The sequence below is a fragment of the Saccopteryx bilineata genome, chromosome 9 (assembly GCF_036850765.1).
Source record: "Saccopteryx bilineata isolate mSacBil1 chromosome 9, mSacBil1_pri_phased_curated, whole genome shotgun sequence".
Taxonomy (NCBI): Eukaryota; Metazoa; Chordata; class Mammalia; order Chiroptera; family Emballonuridae; genus Saccopteryx; species Saccopteryx bilineata.
Genome location: NC_089498.1, coordinates 38395544 through 38419517, shown reverse-complemented (window position 1 = coordinate 38419517; position 23974 = coordinate 38395544). Strand labels below are relative to the sequence as shown.

Below are 23974 nucleotides of genomic sequence, written 5' to 3'. Positions count from 1 at the left end.
GCTGACCTTTTGGTTCAAGCCAGCAACCATGCAGTCATGTCTCTGATCCCATGCTGGAGCCAGAGACTGTGCACTCAAGCTGGTGAGCCTGTGCTCAATCCAGCAACCTTGGTGTTTTGAACTGGTAACCTTAACATTCCAGGTCGCCTGACTAGGTGGTGGTGCAGTGGATAGTGCGTCGGACTGGGATGTGGAGGACCTAGGTTCAAGACCCCGAGGTCGCCAGCTTGAGCACAGGCACATCTGGTTTGAGCAAGGCTCACCAGCTTGAGCCCAAGGTCGCTGGCTTGAGCAAGGGGTCACTTGGTCTGCTGTAGCCCCCCCCCCCCCCCCCCCCCCCCCCCGGTCAAGGCACATATGAGAAATCAATCAATGAACAACTAAGGAGCCACAACAAGGAATTGATGTTTCTCATCTCTTACCCTTTCTGTCTGTCTGACCCTATCTGTCCCTCTCTCTGACTCTCTGCCACAAAACAAACAAACAAACAAACAAACAAAAAAACATTCCAGGTCGATGCTTTATCCACTGTGTCACCACAGGTGAAGCTTCTCCTCTCTAAATGAATAAATAAAGTCTTAAAAAATAAAAAATATTTATGGTCATGCCTGACCAGGCGGTGATACAGTGGATATATCATTGGACTGGGATGCGGAGGACCCAGGTTCGAGACCCCGAGGTCGCCAGCTTGAGCGTGGGCTCATCTGGTTTGAGCAAAAGCTCACCAGCTTGGACCCAAGGTCACTGGCTCAAGCAAGGGCTTATTTGGTCTACTGAAGACCCGCCCGTGGTCAAGGCACATATGAGAAAGCAATCAATGAATAACTAAAGTCTCGCAACGAAAAACTGATGATTGATGCTTCTCATCTCTCTACGTTCCTGCCTGTCTTTCCCTGTCTACTCCTCTCTCTGACTCTCTCTCTGTCCCTATTAAAAAAAAATTATGTTCATAACTAATTTTCATTTCCTCACATTGACTAATTTAAATTATAAATATCCTTTATAAGTTGAAGTAGTTTATTCTATAATGTATAAATACTAAAAATGATAGAAGGAAATGCTTTAGTTCAAAGTTCTAAATCTTATGGATATAGGTTTTAGATGTTTTTTTATTTGATTTGGTTATTTGAGAATATACTTTTCTTCTTGGTGTTCCCCTGTCATTGCAGATCTTAATTATTAAACACTTTTTCTATTCTTTATAGGTGGCCTTTACTATTTTAACACCTCAAGGAGGAAACAGAAGACTAAGGACCATAATAAGTCCAAGGGGAGGACCCCTGAAGACGATGAAGGTAGGTCTGTTGGATGTTCTGGAATAATGTCTAGCTTGGTTGTCTTCACATGCACATTCTAATCTAAGCAATAGTAAATGCATCTTAAAAGGAGGGCAAGTCCAGGCACCTGTGCTCGCCTCGCCCTGAACATACCTGTCTCCAATTCTTCCCTCCCTCCCTCCCTCCCTCCTTCCCTCCTTCTTTCCTTCCTTTCTTTACTTACTCCCTCCCACCCTCGCTCCCTCCCTCCCTCCCTGCCTCTTCCCCTTTCTTCCTTTCTTCCTTTCTTCCCTTCTTTCTCTTTTGAGCAAAGCAGGGAAAGAGAGACAGACAGGAACATTGAGCTGTTCCTGGATGTGTCCTGGCTGGGGATCAAATCGGCAATGTTCAAATCAACAGAGCTATCCATCCAGGGCTTAATTTTTTATTGATTGAGTTTTAGAGAGAGGGAGGGAGCATTTATTTGTTGTTTCACTCAGTTATTCATTGGTTGCCTCCCATGTGTGCCCTGAACAGTGATCAAACCTGCAACCTTGTTTTTTTTTTAATTTTTTATTTATTCATTTTTAGAGAGTAGAGACAGAGAGGGAGAGAGGGAGGGACAGAGAAGGGGGGAGGAGCTGGAAGCATCAACTCCCATATGTGCCTTGACCAGGCAAGCCCAGGGTTTCGAACCGGCGACCTCAGCATTTCTAGGTCAACGCTTTATCCACTGCGCCACCGCAGGTCAGGCTGCAACCTTGTTTTGGGACGATGCTCTAACTGAACTAATCAACCAGGGCCAATTTCTAATGTAATTGCAGGATACTTCCTGCCTGTCCTTTTATAAACGTCAGCACCTGTGTCCTTTTGCCTCTTCAGAATGCCTAAAGGCAGGTGGCATTTCTGTTCTCTGCATGGAAAAAGTGAATCTTTTTTTTTCTTTTCTTTTTTTCCATTTTTCTGAAGCTGGAAACAGGGAGAGACAGTCAGACAGACTCCTGCATGCGCCCGACCGGGATCCACCCGGCACACCCACCAGGGGCGAAGCTCTGCCCACCAGGGGGCGATGCTCTGCCCATCCTGGGCGTCGCCATGTTGCGACCAGAGCCACTCTAGCGCCTGAGGCAGAGGCCACAGAGCCATCCCCAGCGCCCGGGCCATCTTTGCTCCAATGGAGCCTTGGCTGCGGGAGGGGAAGAAAGAGACAGAGAGGAAAACGCGGTGGAGGGGTGGAGAAACAAATGGGCGTTTCTCCTGTGTGCCCTGGCCGGGAATCGAACCCGGGTCCTCCGCACGCTAGGCCGATGCTCTACCGCTGAGCCAACCGGCCAGGGCAAAAAAGTGAATCTTAACCTGACTGGTGATGGTACAGTGGAAAAAGTATCAACCTGGGACACTGAGGTTCCAGCTTCAAAACCCTGAGGTGGCCAGCTTTTTTTTTTTTTTTTTTTAAGACTTTATTCACTTTAGAGAGGAAAGAGAGAGAGGTGGGGGGGGGCGAAGCAGGAAGCATCAACTCCCATATGTGCCTTGACCAGGCAAGCCTGGGGTTTCAAATTGTTGACCTTAGTATTCCAGGTCGACACTTTATCCACTGTACCACACAGGTCAGGCCTGAGGTCGCCAGCTTGAGGATAGACTCATCTGACTTAAGCACAGGCTCACCAGCTTGAGCACAGGGTTGCCAGCTTGAGTGCAGGATCATCAATATGATTCCAAAGTCACTGGCTTGAGGCCCAAGGTCACTGGTTTGAACAAGGGGTCACTGGCTCAGCTTGGGCCCCCTCACAGCTCCCCCATCAAGGCACATTTGAGAAGTGATCAATGAACAACTAAAGTGACGCAACTACGAGTTGATGCTTATCTCTCTCCCTTCCTGTCTCTCTTCTTTCCTGTCTCTCTCTTTTAAAAAAAAAAATACATACATAAAGTAAATCTTGGATCTACTCTGAACTCAGAGTTCTGGGGCAGGAGGAAGGTGCCAGGAGTTCTTGGTTGAACCCACACCATACACACATGGTTAGTATTGCCACTGCCTCCGCAAGAACTGAGCTTGAAGCTGTCTATATCCTAATTAGTATTAATAACTGAGTAATGTGATTTGGGGGGTGGATTTATCTGATGGCTCTGAGAAAGAATTGTTCTTTTACAGTAAACAATATATCTTGCAATTTTTATTTTATTTTTTATTATTTTAATCTAGAAATTAAATTTAATGGAGTGACATTGGTCCATAGGAACACATGAGTGTCAGGTATCTATCTCTATTAGTCTATAGCATGTGAACTATTCATTGCATTGTGTGCCCGTCACTGTATTTTTGGACCCCTTTACTCCCGTCCCCTGCTCCCTCTGGTAAGCATTTCACTTTGTCTATGTCCATGAGTGTCAGTTTTATATCTCACCTATGTGTGAAATCACATAGTTTTTAACTTTTTCTGATTTACTTACTTTGCTTAGCATAATATTCTGAAGGTCCATCCGTGTCGCAAATTACAGTATTTCATCATTTCTTATGGCTAGGTAGTCTTCCATTGTGTATATGTACCACATCTTCTTTATCCAGACCTCTATCAAGAGATACTTTGGTTGTTTCCAGGTCTTGGCCACAGTGAATAATGCTGTATCTTGCACTTTTTTTTTTTTTGTATTTTTCTGAAGGTAGAAATGGGGAGAGACATTCAGACAGACTCCCGGATGCGCCCAACTGGGATCCACCCAGCACGCCCACCAGGGGACGAGGCTCTGCCCACCAGGGGGCGATGCTCTGCCCCTCCGGGGCGCCGCTCTGCCGCAACCAGAGCCACTCTAGCGCCTGGGGCAGAGGCCAAGCAACCATCCCCAGCGCCTGGGGCAGAGGCCAAGCAGCCATCCCCAGCGCCTGGGCCATCTTTGCTCCAATGGAGCCTCAGCTGCGGGAGGGGAAGAGAGAGACAGAGAGGAAGGAGAGGGGGAGGGGTGGAGAAGCAGATGGGCGCTTCTCCTGTGTGCCCTGGCCAGGAATCGAACCTGGGACTTCTACACGCCAGGCCGACACTCTACCACTGAGCCAACGGGCCAGGGCTTTTTTTTTTTTGAGAGAGAGAGAGACAGGGACAAGAAGGAAGAGAGAAAAGGAAGACAGATAAGAAGCATCAACTCATAGTTGCATCACACTGGTTGTTCACTGATTGCTTTCTCATGTGTGCCTTAACTGGGGGTCTCCAGTTGAGCCAGTGACCCCTTGCTCAAGCCTTGGGCTCATGCTAGTGACGTTGGGGTCATGTCTGTGATCCTGCACTCAATCTGGTGAGCCTCCGCTCAAGCCAGCATCCTTGGGGTTTCGAACCTAGGTCCTTAGTGTTCCAGGCCAATGCTCTATCCACTGCACTACCACCTGGTCAGGCTGTATCTTGCACTTTTTAAAGATTTTATTTATTCATTTTAGAGAGAGTAGAGAGAGAAAGAGGGAGGGAGGAACTGGAAGCATCAACTCCCATATGTGCCTTGACCAGGCAAGCCCTGGGTTTCGAACCGGCAACCTCAGTGTTCCAGGTCGATGCTTTATCCACTGCACCACCACAGGTCAGGCTGTATCTTGCACTTTTTAAAAGTACTATTTTCAGCCCTAGCCAGTTGGCTTAGTGGATAGAGTGTCGAACCAGTATATGGATGTCCTGGGTTCGATTCCTGGTCAGTCCACACAAGAGAAGCAACCATCTGCTTCTCTCCCTGCTCTATCCCCCTTCTCTCTCTCTTCCCTTCTCACTTCCAGTGTCTCAGTTGGTTCGAGCATCAGCCTGGATACTAAAAATAGCTCAATTGATTTGAATATCGGCCCCAGGTGGGGGATGCCGAGTGGATCCCAGTCCAGATGCATGCAGGAAGTCTGCCTCACTATCTCCCCTTCTCTCACTTAAAAAAAAGTACTATCTTCAAATGTTATTGTGATGAATTACATACAATTTATTTCAATGTTACTCATTAAGATAAATAACAATTTCAAAAGAATGGTTGGGGAGGGCACATGGTTCTTCAGAGGGGATGGGAAGGTAATGTTTCTTTTTTTTTTGAAAGAGACAGAGAGAGGGACAGATCGGAACAGACAGGAAGGAAGAGAGATGAGAAGCATCAATTCTTTGTTGCAGCTCCTTTGTCTCCTTAGTTGTTCATTGATTTATTTCTCATATATGCCTTGACTGAGGGGGCTACAGCAGAGCAAGTGACCCTTTATTCAAACCAGCATCCTTGGGCTCAAGCCAGCGACCTTGGGCTTCAAGCCAGCGACCATGGATTCATTTCTGTGATCACATGCTCAAGCCGGGACCTCATGCTCAATCTGGCAAGCCCGCGCTCAAGCTGGCGACCTCGGGGTTTTGAACCTGGATCCTCTGCATCCCAGTCCAACACTGTCCACTGCACCATCGCCTGGTCAGAGTCTTCCTTCCTTCCTTCCTTCCTTCCTTCCTTCCTTCCTTCCTTCCTTCCTTCCTTCCTTCCTTCCTTCCTTTCTTTCTTTTTCTCTTTTTTAGAAAGAGAGAGAGTATAAGAGACAGACAGGGAGGGAAAGAGATGAGAGGCATAAAATCATAGTTGCATCATTTTAGTTGTTCATTGATTACTTCTCATATGTGCCTTGGCTGGGGGATTATAGCTGGTGAGCCCACGCTCAAGCCAGCAACCTTGGGGTTTCAAACCTGGATCCTCAGCATCCCAGGTTAACGCTCTATATATTGCACCACTACTTGCTCGGGCAGGAAGGTATCATTTCTTAAAGCAGGTGGTGGTAAAAGCTTTTGTTTTATTGTTATTAATAACTTACACAGGCCCTGGCTGGATGGCTCAGTTGGTTGGAGCGTCATCCTGAAGCATGGATTTTGCCAGTCCAGTTCCTAGTGGGGGCACATGTAGGAACAGATTGATGTTCCTGTCTCTCTCTCCCTCCCTCCCTCCCTCTCTCTCTCTCTCTCTCTCTCTCTCTCCCCCCCTTTCTCTGAAATCAATAAAATAAACATTTATAAAAATAAATAAATAAAATAACTTACTCAGGCCCTGGCTGGTGGCTTAGTGGACAGAGCGTCAGCCTGGCATTAGGGCGTCCCAGATTCAATTTCTAGTCAGGGGACACAGAAGAAATGACCCTCTGCTTCTGTCCCCTCCGCTTCCCTACCCCCTCTTTTTCTCCCCCCCTTCTCTCCTTCCCTTCCTGCAGCCAGTGGTTCGAGTGTGGCCCCGGGCATTCAGGATAGCTCTGTCAGAGCGTGTCAGCCTCAGGTGCTAAAAATTAGCACAGTACTGGACCATCAATCTTTTTTTTTTTTTTTTTTACAGAGGCAGAGAGAGAGTCAGAGAGAGGGATAGATGGGAACAGACAGACAGGAATGGAGAGAGATGAGAAGCATCAATCATTAGTTTTTCGTTGTGACACTTTAGTTGTTCATTGATTGCTTTCTCATACGTGCCTTGACTGTGAGGCTACAGAAGACAGAGTAACCCCTTGCTCCAACCAGCGACCTTGAGTCCAAGCTGGTGAGCTTTGCTCAAACCAAATGAGCCCGTGCTCAAGCTGGCGACCTTGGGGTCTCGAACCTGGGTCCCCCACATCCCAGTCCGATGCTCTATCCACTGAACCACAGCCTGCTCAGGCTGGAGCATCAGTCTTTGACGAGGTTGCTCTCGGTTGAGGTGCATATGGGATCTATCTTCCCTCCTCTCACCTAAAAAAAAAAGTTCATGTGTATCACAGATATTTTTTAATGATGTTTATTGTCTAATCAAACTTGGAATACCTGAATTTATTATGAAGGTGTTTACTGTGTAGCTGTACTGTGTGGTGGTATTGGGAAGCTTTTTTTTTTTTCTTTTTTAATTTTTTCATTGATTTGAGAAAGTGACAGAGAGTGAAAGAGGGGGTGGCGGAGAAAGAGAGAGAAGCATCATCTTACTGTTCCACTAGTTGTGCAGCCATTGATTGCTTCTCATATATGCCCTGACCAGGGCTCAAACCTGTGCCCTTGGATTGAGCTGGTGACCTTGGCACTCTGGGACAAGGCTCTATCCATCTATCCACTGTGCTACAGGCCATGGCACCAAAATATAGGCTCTTAAGGGAGATGAGACACTACCATCTTAGTGTTGAGCTTTCCTGACAAAAGGATGTAAGGCATAGAGGGTGGGCTTGGCCTGCAGCCTGCATCTAACACTCCTCTGGTTCCTGCTCACAGAGGAGAGGAGGCGCAAGGAGAGGGAGGACCAGATGTACCGCGAACGGCTGCGCACCTTGTTCGTCATTGCCGTTGTCATGAGTCTGCTGAATGCGCTCAGCACCAGCGGGGGCAACATTTCCTGGAATGACTTTGTCAACGAGATGCTGGCCAAGGGTGAGGTGCAGCGGGTCCAGGTGGTGCCCGAGAGCGATGTGGTGGAAGTGTACCTGCACCCTGGAGCTGTGGTCTTCGGGCGGCCTGTGAGTGATGACAAGGGCATGAGCTTGGAAAGACCTTGAGATGTATGTGTACCCTTATCCCCCTTTTCACTCAGTCCCTGCCCATTCCCATTTTTTTGGTTGTTATAGCTTAGGTTTTCTTAAAAGATGTGAATATCTTTTCTTTTTTTAAATTAATTGATTTTAGAGACAGAGGAAAAGAAACGGAAACATTCATTTGTTGTTCCACTTAGTTGTGCATTTATTGGTCACTTTCCGTATGTGCTCTGATCGGGGATTGAACACGCAACCTTGGTGTTTTGAGGTGACGCTCTAACCATCTGAGCTAACTGGCCAGGGCCAGATGTGAGTATCTTGATTAAAAGTAGAATTCGTTGAAGGTTTTGAAGGGTGGCCCACTAAGATGAAGCTTGAAACAGGAAGAAGCACTGTTGTTCCAGACAAAAGCTAGCGGGGTCCATAGCTGCCGTGATGCCTGCACACCAAGAGGAAGAGATGGGAGTAGTGACACAGTGGCCCCAGTGCTGACTCCCTCATACTAACGACTAAGGAGAGAGGAGCCAGCTGTAGTCCTGAAGTTTTTTTTAATTTTTTTTATAGGGACAGAGAGAGAGTCTGAGAGAGAGATAGACAAGGACAGACAGACAGGAATGGAGAGAGATGAGAAGCATCAATTGTCAGTTTTTCGTTGCAAAACCTTAGTTGTTCATTGATTGCTTTCTCAAATGTGCCTTGACCGCGGGCCGAGTAACCCCTTGCTCGAGCCAGCAACCTTGGGTCCAAGCTGGTGAGCTTTCACTCAAACCAGATGAGCCCGCACTCAAGCTGGCGACCTCAGGGTCTCAAACCTGGGTCCTCTGCATCCCAGTCCGATGCTCTGTCCACTGTGCCACTGCCTGGTTAGGCTGTAGTCCTGAAGTTTTGCTAGTCGGTCTGGGCAAATGGTGTGGTGCTGGCCTGAGGTCAGCAGACAGGATAGCTTTGTTAGATGCAGCTGAGGTGAGGCGACTAGGGGTTGCCAAGCAGAAATCTCTTGGTGGGTGGGGTTGGGACAGGAAACTAACAGCACTGTGAGGGGGTGGCCTAAAGACTGCAAGGACTGGCTCTTGGACAGGAGCAAGAAAGAAAGGGAATGAGGGACCTTTTTTATCTCTCAGCTCAGGCGTCCTTCCCTCCCCCTAGAGGAAAACGCCAGCATGGTCAGAACTGGAGAGTGATGCCCTAGCCAGAGGAGAGGTGGCAGACACAGCACAGGGGTCTGGAGAGTGAAATTTCACACCAGGTAGGGGGGAGGGCATCAAAGATGGGGGGAGACATACTCTAGTTGTCTGGCACTGCTGGGAAATGAAGTGGGGCATATGGAAACTGCCCCAAAAGCTTGACTGTGTAAAACCCTTGGGCAAAAATGAATCACTCTTCAATCTTTGATTTCCTTCTGATTCTCCATTAATTATAGTAGTTAGGTTCAAGAAAGGTAACAATGATAACAGAGTATATTCTTATTCTTTCCCCCTCCCCCAAATGAAAGGAGGGGAGATAGAGAGACAGAGTCCTGCATGTGCCCAGACTGGGATCCATCCAGCAACCCCCAACTGGGGCCGATGCTCTGCCTATCTGGGGCCCTGCTCACAACCGAGCTGTTTTTAGCACCTGAGGTGAGGCTTCATGGAGCCATCCTCAGCTCCCAGGGCCCATGTGCTTGAACCAATTGAGCTGCAGGAGGGGAAGAGAGAGAGAGAGAGAGAGAAGGAAGGAAGGGGTGGAGAAGCAGATGGTTGCTTCTCCTGTGTACCCTGACCAGGAATTGAACCTGGGACATCCACATGGCAGGCCTGCACTCTACCACAGAGCCAACTGGCCTAGAACCACAGCTACTTTGTTAATTCATCTACTGATGAATACCTAGGTTGCTTCCATATCATGGCTATATTGAAAGTAATGCTGAGCCTGACCTGTGGTGGTGCAGTGGATAAAGCGTCAACCTGGAAATGCTGAGGTCCCTTGTTTGAAACCCTGGGCTTGCCTGGTCAAGGCACATATGGGAGTTGATGCTTCCAGCTCCTCCCCCCTTCTCTCTCTCTGTCTCTCCCTCTCCCTCTCTCTCTCCTCTCTAAAAATGAATAAATAAAATAAAAATAGAGAAAATAATACTCTTAAAAAAAAAGTAATGCTGAAGTGAACATAGGGTTGCATATATCTTTTTTAATTCGTGTTTTATTTTCTTTAGATAAGCATTTAGAAGTGGAATTGCTGGGTTCTTCTTTGTCTCTTGTTAAAGCTTTTATGTTTTTTGTTTGTTTTTACACGTGAGAGAAACAGACAGGAAGGGAGAGCAATGAGGAGTACCAGTTGTAGTTCTGTCACTTTAGTTGTTCATTGATTGCTTTCTCATCGTGCCTTGACCGTGGGGGCTCCAGCGGAGCCAGTGACCCCTTGCTCAAACCAGCAACCTTGGTCTTCAAGCCAGCAGCCTTTGGGCTCAAGTCAGCTACCATGGAATCATGTCGATGATCCTAGGCTCAAGGTGGCAGGCCCATGTTCAAGCAGATGAGCCTGCTATCAAGCCAGTGACCTCAGGGTTTTGAACCTAGGACCTCAGCATCCTAGGTTGATGCTCCATCCACTGGTCAGGCTATATATACGGTTTATATTAAAGTCTGTTTGGCCCTGGCTGTTTGGCCCTGGCTGGTTGGCTCAGCGGTAGAGCGTCGGCCTAGCGTGTGGAGGACCCGGGTTCAATTCCCGGCCAGGGCACACAGGAGAAGCGCCCATTTGCTTCTCCACCCCTCCACCGCGCCTTCCTCTCTGTCTCTCTCTTCCCCTCCTGCAGCCAAGGCTCCATTGGAGCAAAGATGGCCCAGGCGCTGGGGATGGCTCTGTGGCCTCTGCCTCAGGTGCTAGAGTGGCTCTGGTTGCAACATGGCGACGCCCAGGATGGGCAGAGCATCGCCCCCTGGTGGGCAGAGCGTAGCCCCTGGTGGGTGTGCCGGGTGGATCCCGGTCGGGCGCATGCGGGAGTCTGTCTGACTGTCTCTCCCTGTTTCCAGCTTCAGAAAAATGCAAAAAAAAAAAAAAAAAAAAAAAGTCTGTTTGTCTCCCAGCCTTTTTTTTTTTTTTTTTTTTTTTTTTTTTTTACATAGGCAGAGATAGACAGGGACAGACAGACAGGAACGGAGAGAGAGATGAGAAGCATCAATCATTAGTTTCTCGTTGTGCGTTGTGACTTCTTAGTTGTTCATTGATTGCTTTCTCATATGTGCCTTGACCGCGGGCCTTCAGCAGACCGAGTAACCCCTTGCCGGAGCCAGAGACCTTGGGTCCAAGCTGGTGAGCTTTTTTGCTCAAGCCAGATGAGCCCGCGCTCAAGCTGGCGACCTCGGGGTCTCGAACCTGGGTCCTTCCGCATCCCAGTCTGATGCTCTATCCACTGCGCCACCACCTGGTCAGGCTGTCTCCCAGCTTTTTAAAAATTTTTTTAAATTTCTGTTTTCATGAAATATCTTTTTCTATCCATTTACTCTGTGTTTTTTGCTCTGAAATGATTCTCATATAGGCAGTATATGTAAGGGTTTTGTTTTTTATCTATTCAGTCAACCTGTATCTTTTGAATGGAACCCTTAGTCCATTTATATTTAAAGTAATTATTTTAGAGCATCGTCCCCATACACCTCTTGCATCATGCTCCCAGAGCATGCCCTGTATGCGCTCCAATCTCTACTTTGATTTTTATTTTTTTTATTTTTTATTATTATTTTTTTTTCATTTTTCTGAAGCTGGAAACAGGGAGAGACAGTCAGACAGACTCCCGCATGCGCCCAACTGGGATCCACCCGGCACGCCCACCAGGGGCGGTGCTCTGCCCCCCAGGGGGCGATGCTCTGCCCATCCTGGGCGTCGCCATATTGCGACCAGAGCCACTCTAGCGCCTGAGGCAGAGGCCACAGAGCCATCCCCAGCGCCCGGGCCATCTCTACTCCAATGGAGCCTTGGCTGCGGGAGGGGAAGAGAGAGACAGAGAGGAAAGCGCGGCGGAGGGGTGGAGAAGCAAATGGGCGCTTCTCCTGTGTGCCCTGGCCGGGAATCGAACCCGGGTCCTCCGCACGCTAGGCCGACGCTCTACCGCTGAGCCAACCGGCCAGGGCCTCTACTTTGATTTTTAAATAGGGTAGAGGTGTCTGTGGGGTGCTCATCCTCCCTTAAGGTGCTCAGCTGTGCTTCCAGCATAGCCTAGTGAGTTTCTCTTTCTCTCTCTCTTGTTTTGAGTTTCTTTTTCAGATCAGTTCTCAAGCATGGTGTTTGCAGTTGGTTTATAAGGGTTTATAATTTAGTTGGGGTGATAGGATCAGCGCAATGGCCACTGAACAATAAAAGTAAATTCCAGCCTGACCAGGCGGTGGCGCAGTGGATAGAGCGTCAGACTGGGATGCAGAGAACCCAGGTTCGAGACCCCGAAGTCTCCAGCTTGAGTGCGGGCTCATCTGGTTTGAGCAAGAGCCCACCAGCTTGAACCCAAGGTTCCTGGCTCCAGCAAGGGATTACTCGGTCGGCTGAAGGCCCGTGGTCAAGGCACATATGAGAAAGCAATCAATGAACAACTAAAGTGTTGCAATGTGCAATAAAAAAATAATAATAAATTCCAGCACAGCCTGGCCAGGCGGTGACACAGTGGTTAGAGCATGGTACTGGAATGCGGAGGACCCAGGTTCGAGACCCCGAGGTCGCCAGCTTGAGCACTGGCTTATCTGGTTTGAGCAAAAAAGCTCACCAGGCCCTGGCCGGTTGGCTCAGTGGTGGAGTGTCGGCCTGGCGTGCAGGAGTCCTGGGTTCGATTCCTGGCCAGGGCACAGGAGAAGCGTCCATCTGCTTCTCCACCCCTCCCCCTCTCCTTCCTCTCTGTCTCTCTTCCCCTACCACAGCCTAGGCTCCACTGGAGCAGAGTTTGCCCGGGCGCTGAGGATGGCTCTGTGGCCTCTGCCTCAGGTGCTAGAATGGCTCTGATTGCGGCAGAGCGACGCCCCAAGATGGGCAGAGCATCGCCCCCTGGTGGGCATGCCGGGTGGAACCCAGTCAGGTGCATGCGAGAGTCTGTCTGATTGCCTTCCCATTTCCAGGTTCAGAAAAATACAAAAAAAAAAAAAAAAAAAGCTCACCAGCTTGGACCCAAGGTCGCTGGCTCGAGCAAGGGGTTACTCAGTCTGCTGAAGGCCCATCAAGGCACATATAAGAAAGCAATCAATGAGCAACTAAGGAACTGCAATGAAGAATTGATGTTTCTGATTTCTCTCCATTCTTGTCTGTCTGTCCGTCCCTATCTATCCCTCTCTCTGACTCTCTGTCTCTGCACAAAAAAAAAATTCCAAATTCCACCACACTTTAGAAATGACTGGTGATGATGGATGCCACTTGTCTCTGAGTACTGAGTGATCCGAGTGGCTGCTGTAGGGCGTTACAGGAGACATGGAAGTTCAATTGGCTTTGGAGTCATCTACTGTGCTCTTGGTCTTGGTATAGCAAGAGAGTAATTTCTGCATTTTCCCCTTCTATGCAAATTGTGACCCTATTTACATGTCCAGGGCAGGTTTGAACTGTTGACTCAATGAAGATGTCCAGATCAAACATTTGGGGTCTTTAGGTTAATTCAGCAACCAAGACCACTAGGTGTTTCCACACAGGTCATGGTCACTATGTTGTGACTGGTAGGTCCTCTTGCCCACCTCTCCATCTAGCCCATTACTCCAGAACATGGAGCCTCGTTCTCATAGTGACAGGTGTTCCACAAGAAATTTTCTGAGACTCTTCTTTTTTATTTTCCTGAGACTTTTTTTTTTTTTTTTGTATTTTTCTGAAGCTGGAAACGGGGAGAGACAGTCAGACAGACTCCCGCATGCGCCCGACCGGGATCCACCCGGCACGCCCACCAGGGGGCGATGCTCTGCCCCTCTGGGGCGTCGCTCTGTTGCGACCAGAGCCACTCTAGCGCCTGGGGCAGAAGCCAAGGAGCCATCCCCAGTGCCCGGGTCATCTTTGCTCCAATGGAGCCTTGGCTGCGGGAGGGGAAGAGAGAGACAGAGGAAGGAGAAGGGGAGGGGTGGAGAAGCAGATGGGCGCTTCTCCTGTGTGCCCTGGCTGGGAATCGAACCCAGGACTCCTACATGCCAGGCTGACGCTCTACCACTGAGCCAACCAGCCAGGGCCGGGACTTGAGTTTTGAATCTGGGACCTTAGCATCCCAGGTGTTCTGCTACACTGGTTTTGAGCTTCCTTCTCATTAAAGCCTGTATACCTGGTGGAGGCGGTGATTTCACTTTAGGAAACTCTGCTCACTTTTCCTTAGTCTCTTCTCTATCTAGGAAAGGTTTACCAAGAAAAAAAAAGACTCATTTAGGGCATGGCCGGGTTGCTAAATGGATAGAGCATTGTACTGGCATGCCAAGGTTATGGGTTCAATCACCCAACAGGGCATATATGAGAAGCAACCAGTGAGTGCACAACTAAATGGAACAACACATTGATACTTCTCTGTCTCTCACTCCCCCTATCAAATCAATGAGGGGAAAAAAGAGACCCACTTAGTTTAATTTCAGATTCAGCCAATGGTTAAATACAAGACTGCCCTGGCCGGTTGGCTCAGCGGTAGAGCGTTGGCTTGGTGTGTGAAAGTCTCAGGTTCAATTTCCAGCCAGGCCACATAGGAGCAGCGCCCATCTGCTTCTCCATCCTTCTCCCTCTCTCTCTCTGTCTCTCTCTTCCTCTCCCGCAGCCAGGGCTCCATTGGAGCAAAGTTGGCCCAGGCACTGAGGATGGCTCCATGGCCTCCGCCTCAAGTCCTAGAATGGCTCTGATTGCTGCAGAGCAATGCGCCATAGGGGCTGAGCATCGCCCCTGGTGGGCATGCCGGGTGGATCCCGGTCGGCCGCATGTAGGAGTCTGTCTGACTCCCCCTCGCTTCTCACTTTGGAAAAATGCAAAAAAAGTTTTAAGAAAAAAAATACAAGACTTGCATTTTTGCCTTAGAAGACTGTGCATTCCCAGTCCAGTACTGAAGACTTGTCATTGTGTCTCTGTGCTCTGCATGCATGGCTGAGTGGGTCAGGTTGCTGAGTTTAAAATGCAAATGCCTCCTCCATTTTCTTAAAATATTTCTATTTGTGAAAATAAGAGAATGCATATCTTTTGAAATTTTGTTATAATTGTGTTTGAGACAACTACAATTTTTTAGGTGTGGAAGTAGTTTCTGAGTAACATCTATATGTTTAAGGGATCGGCAGCCTGTCCTGTTCATCACTCATGGTCCTTCTGCCTTCTGCCCCCAGAGGCTGGCCTTGATGTACCGAATGCAAGTGGCAAACATTGACAAATTTGAAGAGAAACTTCGAGCAGCTGAAGATGAGCTGAATATCGAAGGCAAGGACAGGATCCCAGTTTCCTATAAGCGTACAGGATTCTTTGGAAAGTATGTTGGTCAACTTTGTTGGCTTTTAAACTAAACTAGGCTTGACTTTGTAATATGAGAAACAAACCACAACAAAAGTCTCAAACTGCCCTCCCTACAGTTTAACTAGACCCAGTTTTGGGAGGATAAATAATGGATGGCATGATGCTGGGAAATTTGGAGATGTGTGAGCCTGTTCGAATTTGTTTTAGTCAGTTGCTTCAATTGTCTGCTTGCATTTATGAATTTAGTACATTGTGGAGTGGCTGTGTTCTACAAATAGGCAAATGGAATCGAAAAAGGAGAAACATGGATTTCCAGCAGAAATTCTTGGTTCTGGGATGCAGAGAGAAAGAGACCCTGGACCTTGGGCCTGCAGACTCCTTAGTAGGAGCACATCGGTCAGCACAGTCAGGCGCTGCTCTAATTGCATGCTGGGACCAACAGTGACAGAAAGCTGTGTGCAGAGAAATGTACTGTTGACTCCTGGACATGCTTTGTAATTCTGATAAGACTCAGTGACTGACAAGCACATCTGTGAAATGATGTGTCTCTAAATTCTACAGCCCACTGGCTCCTGAAGGCTCAGGGCTCTGGGGCTACACCTTTGGTTACTGTGAGTACAGGACTGATGAATGGCTTCCTCTCTTCATTGGAGGACTGACATCTCAGGATTGACTCTTTATTCTGGGCTTATTCTGTCTTAATAACCAAAATTAACGGACTCCTTTTGAAAACAAAATTTGTCGAACATGAAAACTTGCTCTTATTGGTTCATTACGTATCACAAGGCTCTAGGTAATGGTGAATGTGCAGCATCAGCTATTCTGGCTTCATGCCAAGGATATATACTGCCTCTCTAGCGTTTGCACATGCCATCTGACAGTTTGGGAAAACTTTATGAACAAGGGTAATTGGTGAGCACTGGACAAGGAAGTCCTTTTTTTAAAAAAAGGTTTTATTTATTCATTTTAGAGAAGGGGAGAGGGGGGGAGGAGCAGGAAACATCAACTCCCATATGTGCCTTGACTGGGCAAGCCCAGGGTTTCGAACCGGCGACCTCAGCATTCCAGGTCAACGCTTTATCCACTGCGCCACCACAGGTCAGGGTTTCCTTAAATCCATTTTTATAGCCATTTGTTCAACATGTTGCTCTCGGAGGGAGGGTAACTCTTTTCGTCTTTGAAATGTCCTTGGTCCCTGGTCCCTGACTAAGGCGTGATTGTCAGCTGCCCAGCAGCCACTTCTGAACCTGTAACTGCCTCTCTTCTCCCACTAGTGCCCTCTACGCCTTGGGGATGACAGCAGTCGGCTTGGCCATCCTGTGGTATGTTTTTCGTTTGACTGGAATGACAGGAAGGGAAGGAGGATTCAGTGCTTTTGTAAGTTGTACAGATCACTTCTCAGGATTTGTGCGTTTGTTCTTGCTGAATGCCTTTCCCGTAAACAACAGAATAAGTGCAAAGGAAAATAGCCTGTTGCAGAGGTCAGCCTGGAGCCATAATTTGGCAGTTTATCTTTCCTTCTGCTTTGGTGACTGGAGGGTCCCCAGTAACAAGCTTTTTTTTTTTTTTTTTTTTTTTAAATTTTTTTTTCTATTTATTCATTTTAGAGAGGAGAGGGAGAGACAGAGAGAGAGAAGGGGGGGAGGAGCTGGAAGCATCAACTCCCATATGTGCCTTGACCAGGCAAGCCCAGGGTTTTGAACCGGCGACCTCAGCATTTCCAGGTCAGCGCTTTATCCACTGCGCCACCACAGGTCAGGCCCCAGTAACAAGCTTTAACTGAGCCCTCTGTCCTTGATTTGTGGGTGGCTGAGCCAAGGGAATTTATAGGGTGGCTTTATAAATTGTGCAGTTTTCAAAATTAGGTAGGGATGACTGCTTTTGTTTTCCCTATTAGCTGCACTGAGAAATTTTAAAAGGTTGTCTTTAAAAGAACATCTATAATACACTTTAAAAAATTGTTTTAGATGGGGGGATGAACACAAAATACAGTGTACAGAAGATGTGTTGTAGAACTATGCTTCTGATACCTGTATAATTTTGTTAATTAGCATCACCCCAAGAAATTCAATTAAAGAATAAAAAAAATTCTGTAGTTGTAGCATTTGTCATAAGATGCACTTCCCCTTCACGTCATTCCCTTCCCTGTTAGCCTTGTCAGTAGAGGGACCAGGGAGGTGGAGCCGAGTCTGCAGAGGGCATCTCCTGTTTCTTTCCTGGGAACTGTTATAGGGAGGAAGCAGGAGGTCCCCTGTAACAGGGACACAGAATGTCACTTCCTTGTTTCCACTTAGACCGTATTCCTGTGTCTGTAACTTAAGAGATACACCCCTACATGTGTTTATTTAGGGTGTTACTATATTTTACTCAACCAATTTAATAATTTTAACATATTTTGTGCTTTGTATTTTTATTTTTTTACAGAGACTGAGAGTGAGTCAGAGAGAGGGATAGACAGGGACAGACAGACAGGAACGGAGAGAGATGAGAAGCATCAATCATTAGTTTTTCATTGTGTGTTGCAACACCTTAGTTGTTCATTGATTGCTTTCTCCTATGTGCCTTGACCGCGGGTCTTCAACAGACTGAGTAACCCCTTGCGGGAGCCAGCGACCTTGGGCTTTTGCTCAAACCAGATGAGCCCGCGCTCAAGCGGGCAACCTCGGGGTCTTGAACCTGGGTCCTCTGCATCCCAGTCCGACGCTCTATCCACTGCGCCACCGCCTGGTCAGGCGTGCTGTTTATTTTTATTGTTGTATTTGAATAATACACTGATGAATTCCATGCACATGCAACTTTTGAGTGCCTAATTGTTTGCCCAGTGTGCCTTCCTCAACGTAGATTGGTTGAAGTTTAAGTACTTCAGTAAGACCTTCAGCTATCCCACCTCATTGCTCTTCAGAAATTTACCAATTAACATTTCTACCAAGACTCCAGAATTAAGTGTTATTACATTACTTAAAAAATTTTTTTATTGGATTTATTGGGGTGATATTGGCTGATAAAATGATATAGGTTTCAAGTGTACAATCTATAATACATCATCTGTGTTTATATTACTTTTTTGTGTGTATTTTTACATTTATAATCAGAAAACAAAATTATACACTAGTGGGGAAAATCATATAGAAATATAAGATAGTTTATGCAAAAGACATTGTTAAATTACCTAATTTGTGTGTGGGAGTTTTTGGTTTTATTTTTTTAAGGCAAATTGCTAGATGCCAGACAGCTTTCTTACTGTTAATGATGTAAAATAAACATTTCCTCTTGTGCTTCTGACATGTGACCTTAACTGCCATCTGTGTGCATGAGTGGAGAGGGTGTGGGTTGGTTCTTCTGGGCAGTGGGAGGAGTGTCCATGAGCTCCTCCAGCAGAAGGGAGATGGGGACACGGGCTGGACAGGTGAAGCCAGCATGGAGGTGTGGTTCTCACTCTGGGAGTGCACAGCACCCTGCCCTTTGTTCTTCCTGCCCAGAATCAGCTTAAAATGGCTCGTTTCACAATTGTGGATGGCAAAACGGGGAAGGGAGTCAGCTTCAAAGACGTGGCAGGGATGCACGAAGCCAAACTAGAGGTCAAAGAGTTTGTGGATTATCTGAAGGTAAGTACACGTGCTAAGCAGGAGATGGCTGTGAATGCTTTCCCCGAGGGGAGAACTACATTGATAGGCGTGTGTGCTGTGTAGTGAACTGTCATGCTGAGGTGGGGACACACATGTACTACATATGCTGGTGCCTGTTAAACTGGCAGTGTAGGGTAAATGCATATTTGCTGACCAGCAGAAGGGCTGACAGTCGATCACTGAGTGCACCTGGAGCCTCTGGGACATGTGAATCATAGCTGATTCATGTTAGTATGTGAATTGATCTTCAGAGGCTTCACTTCTTGAAAATTCTGTTTGAGGCCCTGACTAGTTGGCTCAGTATTAGAGTGTCGGCCTGGCGTTTGGATGTCCTGGGTTAGATTCCTGGTCAGGACACATAGGAGAAGCACCCAACTGCTTCTCTTTCCCTCCTGCTCCCCCTTCTCTCTCTTTCTCTTCCTCTCCCATAGCCATGGCTCAATTGGTTTAAGCACGTGGGCCCTGGATGCTGAGGATGGCTCTGTGGAGCCTCCACCTCAGGTGCTAAAAATAGCTTGATTGCAAGCATAGCCCCAGATTGGCAGAGCATCAGTCCCAGATGGGGGTTGCCAGGTAGATCCTGGTTGGAGCATCTTGGGAGTCTGTCTCCCCTCCTCTTACTTAGAAAAGAAGGAAAAGAAAATAGTAAATTCTGTTTGAAAAACTTGTGGTGAGTCTCACATTATTTGCTGCTTTTCTAGAGCCCAGAGCGCTTCCTTCAGCTTGGTGCCAAAGTTCCGAAGGGTGCACTTTTGCTTGGGCCCCCTGGCTGTGGGAAGACACTGCTGGCCAAGGCCGTAGCGACGGAGGCCCAGGTGCCCTTCTTGGCGATGGCAGGCCCGGAGTTTGTGGAGGTCATTGGAGGTAGGCAGTGCTTGGGGGACTGCAGACAGGCTCGCCTGACCTTTTGTCCAGGATGGCCCTCCTTTCACACATTCTCCCTCAGGTGGCTGAATTAATGAGGATGTGGGGGAAATAGAGAAGGGAAAATAAAACCTGTATTATGGGAAACATTGTGTTTATGAAGAGAATTGGGTAATGATGTTCTTTAAAGTTGCTTGCACTTGTCCCCGAGTCCAGGAGGGTAAGCAGCCTTCAGGTGACCTCCTTTGGGACAGGGCTTGGTTTTGTTTGCATGAGTGGACTTTTGCTGAGATTTTGTTATCCTTAGTGGGTGGGCAGCTCAGGCCCTGAGCTCAAAAGTAGGATTCATCTCCCATTACTTGTCTGTTTCCTGGTCCTCTGTGTCCCCCCCAGGCCTCGGTGCTGCTCGTGTGCGGAGCCTCTTCAAGGAGGCCCGCGCCCGGGCCCCTTGCATCGTCTACATTGACGAGATCGATGCCGTGGGCAAGAAGCGCTCCACCACCAAGTCTGGCTTCTCTAACACGGAGGAGGAGCAGACCCTCAACCAGCTCCTGGTGGAAATGGATGGTGAGTGCCTTCCCTGGCTGATTCTACACAGGGAAAGGGTTTCCAACTCTTTCAAAATAGTTGTTTTCTGGGTGGATCAGTCTGCTTATGTTCATCGTCCCAGAAACTCTCACTAGGCTCATAGACCATTTTATTTTTCTCCAATTACTAGTCTGTACTGTTTCTCCACCTAACTACCTGCCACAGAGGAGGGTGATATTAGGACACAGAGAATCATTGTTTAATGGGTAATATCTTTTTAGAAACAAGGTCAGTTTATGAACTGTTTATCGCCTGACCAGGCAGTGGAGCAGTGGATAGAGCGTCGGACTGGGACGTGGACGACCCAGGTTCGAAAGTCCGAGATTTCCAGGTTGAGTGTGGGCTCATCTGGTTTGAAGCAAGGCTCACCGGCTTGAGCCCAAGGTCTCTGGCTTGAGCAAGGGGTCACTCGATCTGCTGTAGCCCCCCAGTCAGGGCACTTATGGGAAAGCAATCAATGAAAAACTAAGGTGCCACAACAAAGAATTGATGCTTCTCATCTCTCTCCCTTCCTGTCTGTCTCTACCTGTTCCTTTCTCTTTCTTTCTTTGTCTCTGTCATAAAAAAAATAAAAATAAAAAAGCCCACAGCTTTTATTTTTAAAAAATCAAGGGGGCTTGTCCCGTGGTGGCGCAGTGGATAAAGCATCGACTTGGAATGCTGAGGTTGCTGGTTCAAAACCCTTGGCTTGCCTGGTCGAGGCACATATGGGAGTTCATGCTTTCTGCTCCTCCCTTCTCTCTCTCCCTTCCTCTCCCTCTTCCTCTCCCTTTCTCTCTCTTTCTCTCTTTCCTTCTCTCTCATTCTCTCCCCCCCCCCGTAAAATGAATGAATAAAATCTTAAAAAAAAAAGTCAAGGGAATAGTAAAGAGAAAAGGAAAAATAACTAGGAATATAAATGGCAGGTCAGGCCATGATGATGCTTTTCAGTCTTTTTTTTTTTTTTAAGATTTTACTTATTGATTTGAGAGTATAGAAAGAGAAGAATGGTGGTGGTGGGGAATGGAAAGCATCAGCTCGTAGTAATTGCTTCTCATATGTGCTTTGACTGGGCAAGCCTGGGGCTCTAAACTGGCAACCTCAGCATCCATCGATGCTTTATCCACTGTGCCACCACAGTCAGGCTTTTCAGTCTTGAATGAGCCTGGTTGGTAGTACTGTTTTGTATGTCTCTGTATGCTGTCCTGATTGAAGGGTGACCCAGCTGGAGGGTGAATGAAACAGGACGTTCATGGAAACTGATGCATCTGTTGCACTCTTAGAAATAACCTCTGGAGTAGTTTCCATACAATATCGTTTTTTTAAATTTAATGGTAATAACCCAGTAAAAGTGACATGGAATTATTTTCTCTTGAGCTACTTTGGTAAGATTCTTTTTGTGTTTGTATGTGTAAATATGGTATGTTTATTTTTATTGTGAAATACACTAATAAAATGACTGTGAGAGGGGAAGAGAGCAGAGGGGGAGAGGGAGGGAAAGAGAAGCAGATGGTCACTTCTCATGTGTGCCCTGACCAGGGATTAAACCTGGGATGTATGCATGCCAGGCCAACACTCTATCCACTGAGCCAACCGGGAGGGCCCATAGTAAAATTTCTAACAAAACCAAGGAAAGGGCCACATTGTTACACTGTGAGGATGGTTCCCCTGGAGCTGCCTTGAAGAGTGCCTGCCTCTACTCTCTGTCTTTTATCCAGTTGTTGATCAACATTTGCTCTATTTTTTTTTTAATTTTTTGGGTTTTTTTTTTTTTTTACAGAGACAGAATCAGAGAGAGGGATAGATAGGAACAGACAGACAGGAATGGAGGGAGATGAGAAACATCAATCATCAGTTTTTTGTTGCAACGCCTTAGTTGTTCATTGATTGCTTTCTCATATGTGCCTTGACTGCAGGCCTTCAGCAGACCGAGTAACCCCTTGCTCGAGCCAGAGATCTTGGGTCCAAGCTAGTGAGCTTTGCTCAAACCAGATGAGCTCGCGCTCAAACTGGTGACCTCGGGGTCTCGAACCTGGATCTTTCCGCATCCCAGTCCGATGCTCTATCCACTGCGCCACTGCCTGGTCAGGCAACATTTGCTCTATTTATGGCACAATCTAGATCTGAAGAGCTGCCTTCCACATGAAGAGCAAGCAGTCCTGAGAGGGAATTTTCTGCAGACCTTGGTGTCTTTAGAGATGTAAGTAGAGTGAACTGTCGAGAGACACACTCTTAGAGATTGGGTCCCTCCAGGAGTAACTTTCCAAGCCAGGTTCCAGGGACCCCTACTTTGGGGTCATGTATGCTAGATCAACTTTGACTGCTTCACCCAGTGCCTGTCTGTGGCAGTTGAGACTGTGTTCAAGTGAGGCACTATTTTATAGTATAAAAAGTTACTCTTTAGGTCTCCAACTTTTAAGAAGCCATTTGGAATTGCTTCTCTTTTGAACAGCTTTCCATGATCTCTTAGTGGTGTTTCACCTTCAGTGTGGCTTTAGTGATTGCTTCCAGAGGTGGTTTTAGAGTCTTAAAGGAATCTGAAAGACCCCTTAGGTCCTGACCATTGATGGGTCAGGTGGGCAGATGGCAGAGATGGGCCAGGCCTGAGGGTGTGGAGCCTGAGATCTGCTGTCAGCTGTGACAGGCCATGCTGGGACCTAGCTCTGTATGAGATGACTGTGCTATCTTAAGTGCCAGATTTCAAAAGTAGCTTCTGGTTGTCTCTTTAAAAGAATAAATAATCTTTGTGATACTGAGTGGACAAAGGGGAGAAGTTTTTTGAAAGTCATCAGATAATTAATTGGCTGTCCAAACCCAATGTGTCATCAAGTCCCACTGCCCTGCTGGGTGCAGTGATGTCCACGTTTGTTCTTCAGCTCCTACAGGTGGCTGTCCAAGCCTTGGACCCCAGGTGTGCTTGTGGACTGTGGAAGGATGCTGCAGGATTCACACTGGTCCTCTCTTCTCTGAGTCATGGTTTCCTGATGTTGCAATGAGGTTAAAGTTCATGACCTCACCTGTGGTTGTGTGCCCTTCTGAGTGTGACAGAGTGTCATTCCTGGTGATTACGAAGGGACTCCCTCTGGCTCTCACTGTGACTGAGCATTCAGGGCCATGGGAAGCACTGCACGTCTGTCTCTTTACTTATATTGCTTTTTGCACTGAAGACAGAGACTGCCTTTTTGGGCAGGCTTGAGCCCACCAGGAAGCATTTACCAGGTGGCACCTTCCTTTGAGCTGAACCTCTCTGTGCTGCCATGAAAAGAGCTGTTTCCGCTCCAGAATTTGCTCATGCCCAAAATCCCTGACAAGGTCTCTTGTTCGGCTAGGCCAGTAGCAAACAAGTCCCTGTGTGCATAGACACAGCGGAGCATTCTCAGCCCTTCAGCTGGGTCTGAAGAGTCTTTGTTACTCCTTGGGGAAGAGCAGTTTCTATTCATTGAAGTAAAGAGCGCAGAGCAGATGCCGTGCTAATCGTGGGAAAAGCTCATTAAGGAAGAGAAGTCCCCACCTCGTGGGTCAGGCAGAATAGGTCCTGCAGGGCTGACAGACCTGAGGGAAGGGCACCTGCATCTAAGAGCACTGGACTTAGCAAAAACAACCTGTAGGCGGTCACCTTTTTACAGGTCATTTGGCAGAAAGAAGGCTTTGCACTGAGTGCCCTCTGCGATGGACATGTTGTCTGACCCTCTGTGTTAGAAAGTGTGGGAGGACGGGAACTCTGATTCTAGATGAAGTCATTAGAAAACTCCGGCTACTGTGAACATGGCCATTTCCATTTTAATGTAGAATCCATT

General features: G+C 47.5%; 1 protein-coding gene and 1 long non-coding RNA gene across 3 annotated transcripts in view; both read left to right on the top strand.

Moving 5' to 3' along the window:
* LOC136313549 (uncharacterized) overlaps window positions 1-23974 on the top strand; it is a 101055-nt gene that overhangs the window by 55250 nt on the left and 21831 nt on the right. The window lies entirely within an intron of this gene.
* The window catches only part of SPG7 (SPG7 matrix AAA peptidase subunit, paraplegin), a 50397-nt gene that overhangs the window by 5196 nt on the left and 21227 nt on the right, over window positions 1-23974 (top strand). For both annotated transcript variants that reach the window (XM_066244053.1, XM_066244052.1), the window contains exons 3-9: window positions 1206-1295; window positions 7463-7704; window positions 14997-15136; window positions 16395-16497; window positions 18600-18725; window positions 19448-19610; window positions 20004-20177. In XM_066244053.1, the coding sequence (XP_066100150.1) occupies window positions 1206-1295; window positions 7463-7704; window positions 14997-15136; window positions 16395-16497; window positions 18600-18725; window positions 19448-19610; window positions 20004-20177 (1038 nt within the window). The remainder of the gene's footprint in view (window positions 1-1205; window positions 1296-7462; window positions 7705-14996; window positions 15137-16394; window positions 16498-18599; window positions 18726-19447; window positions 19611-20003; window positions 20178-23974) is intronic.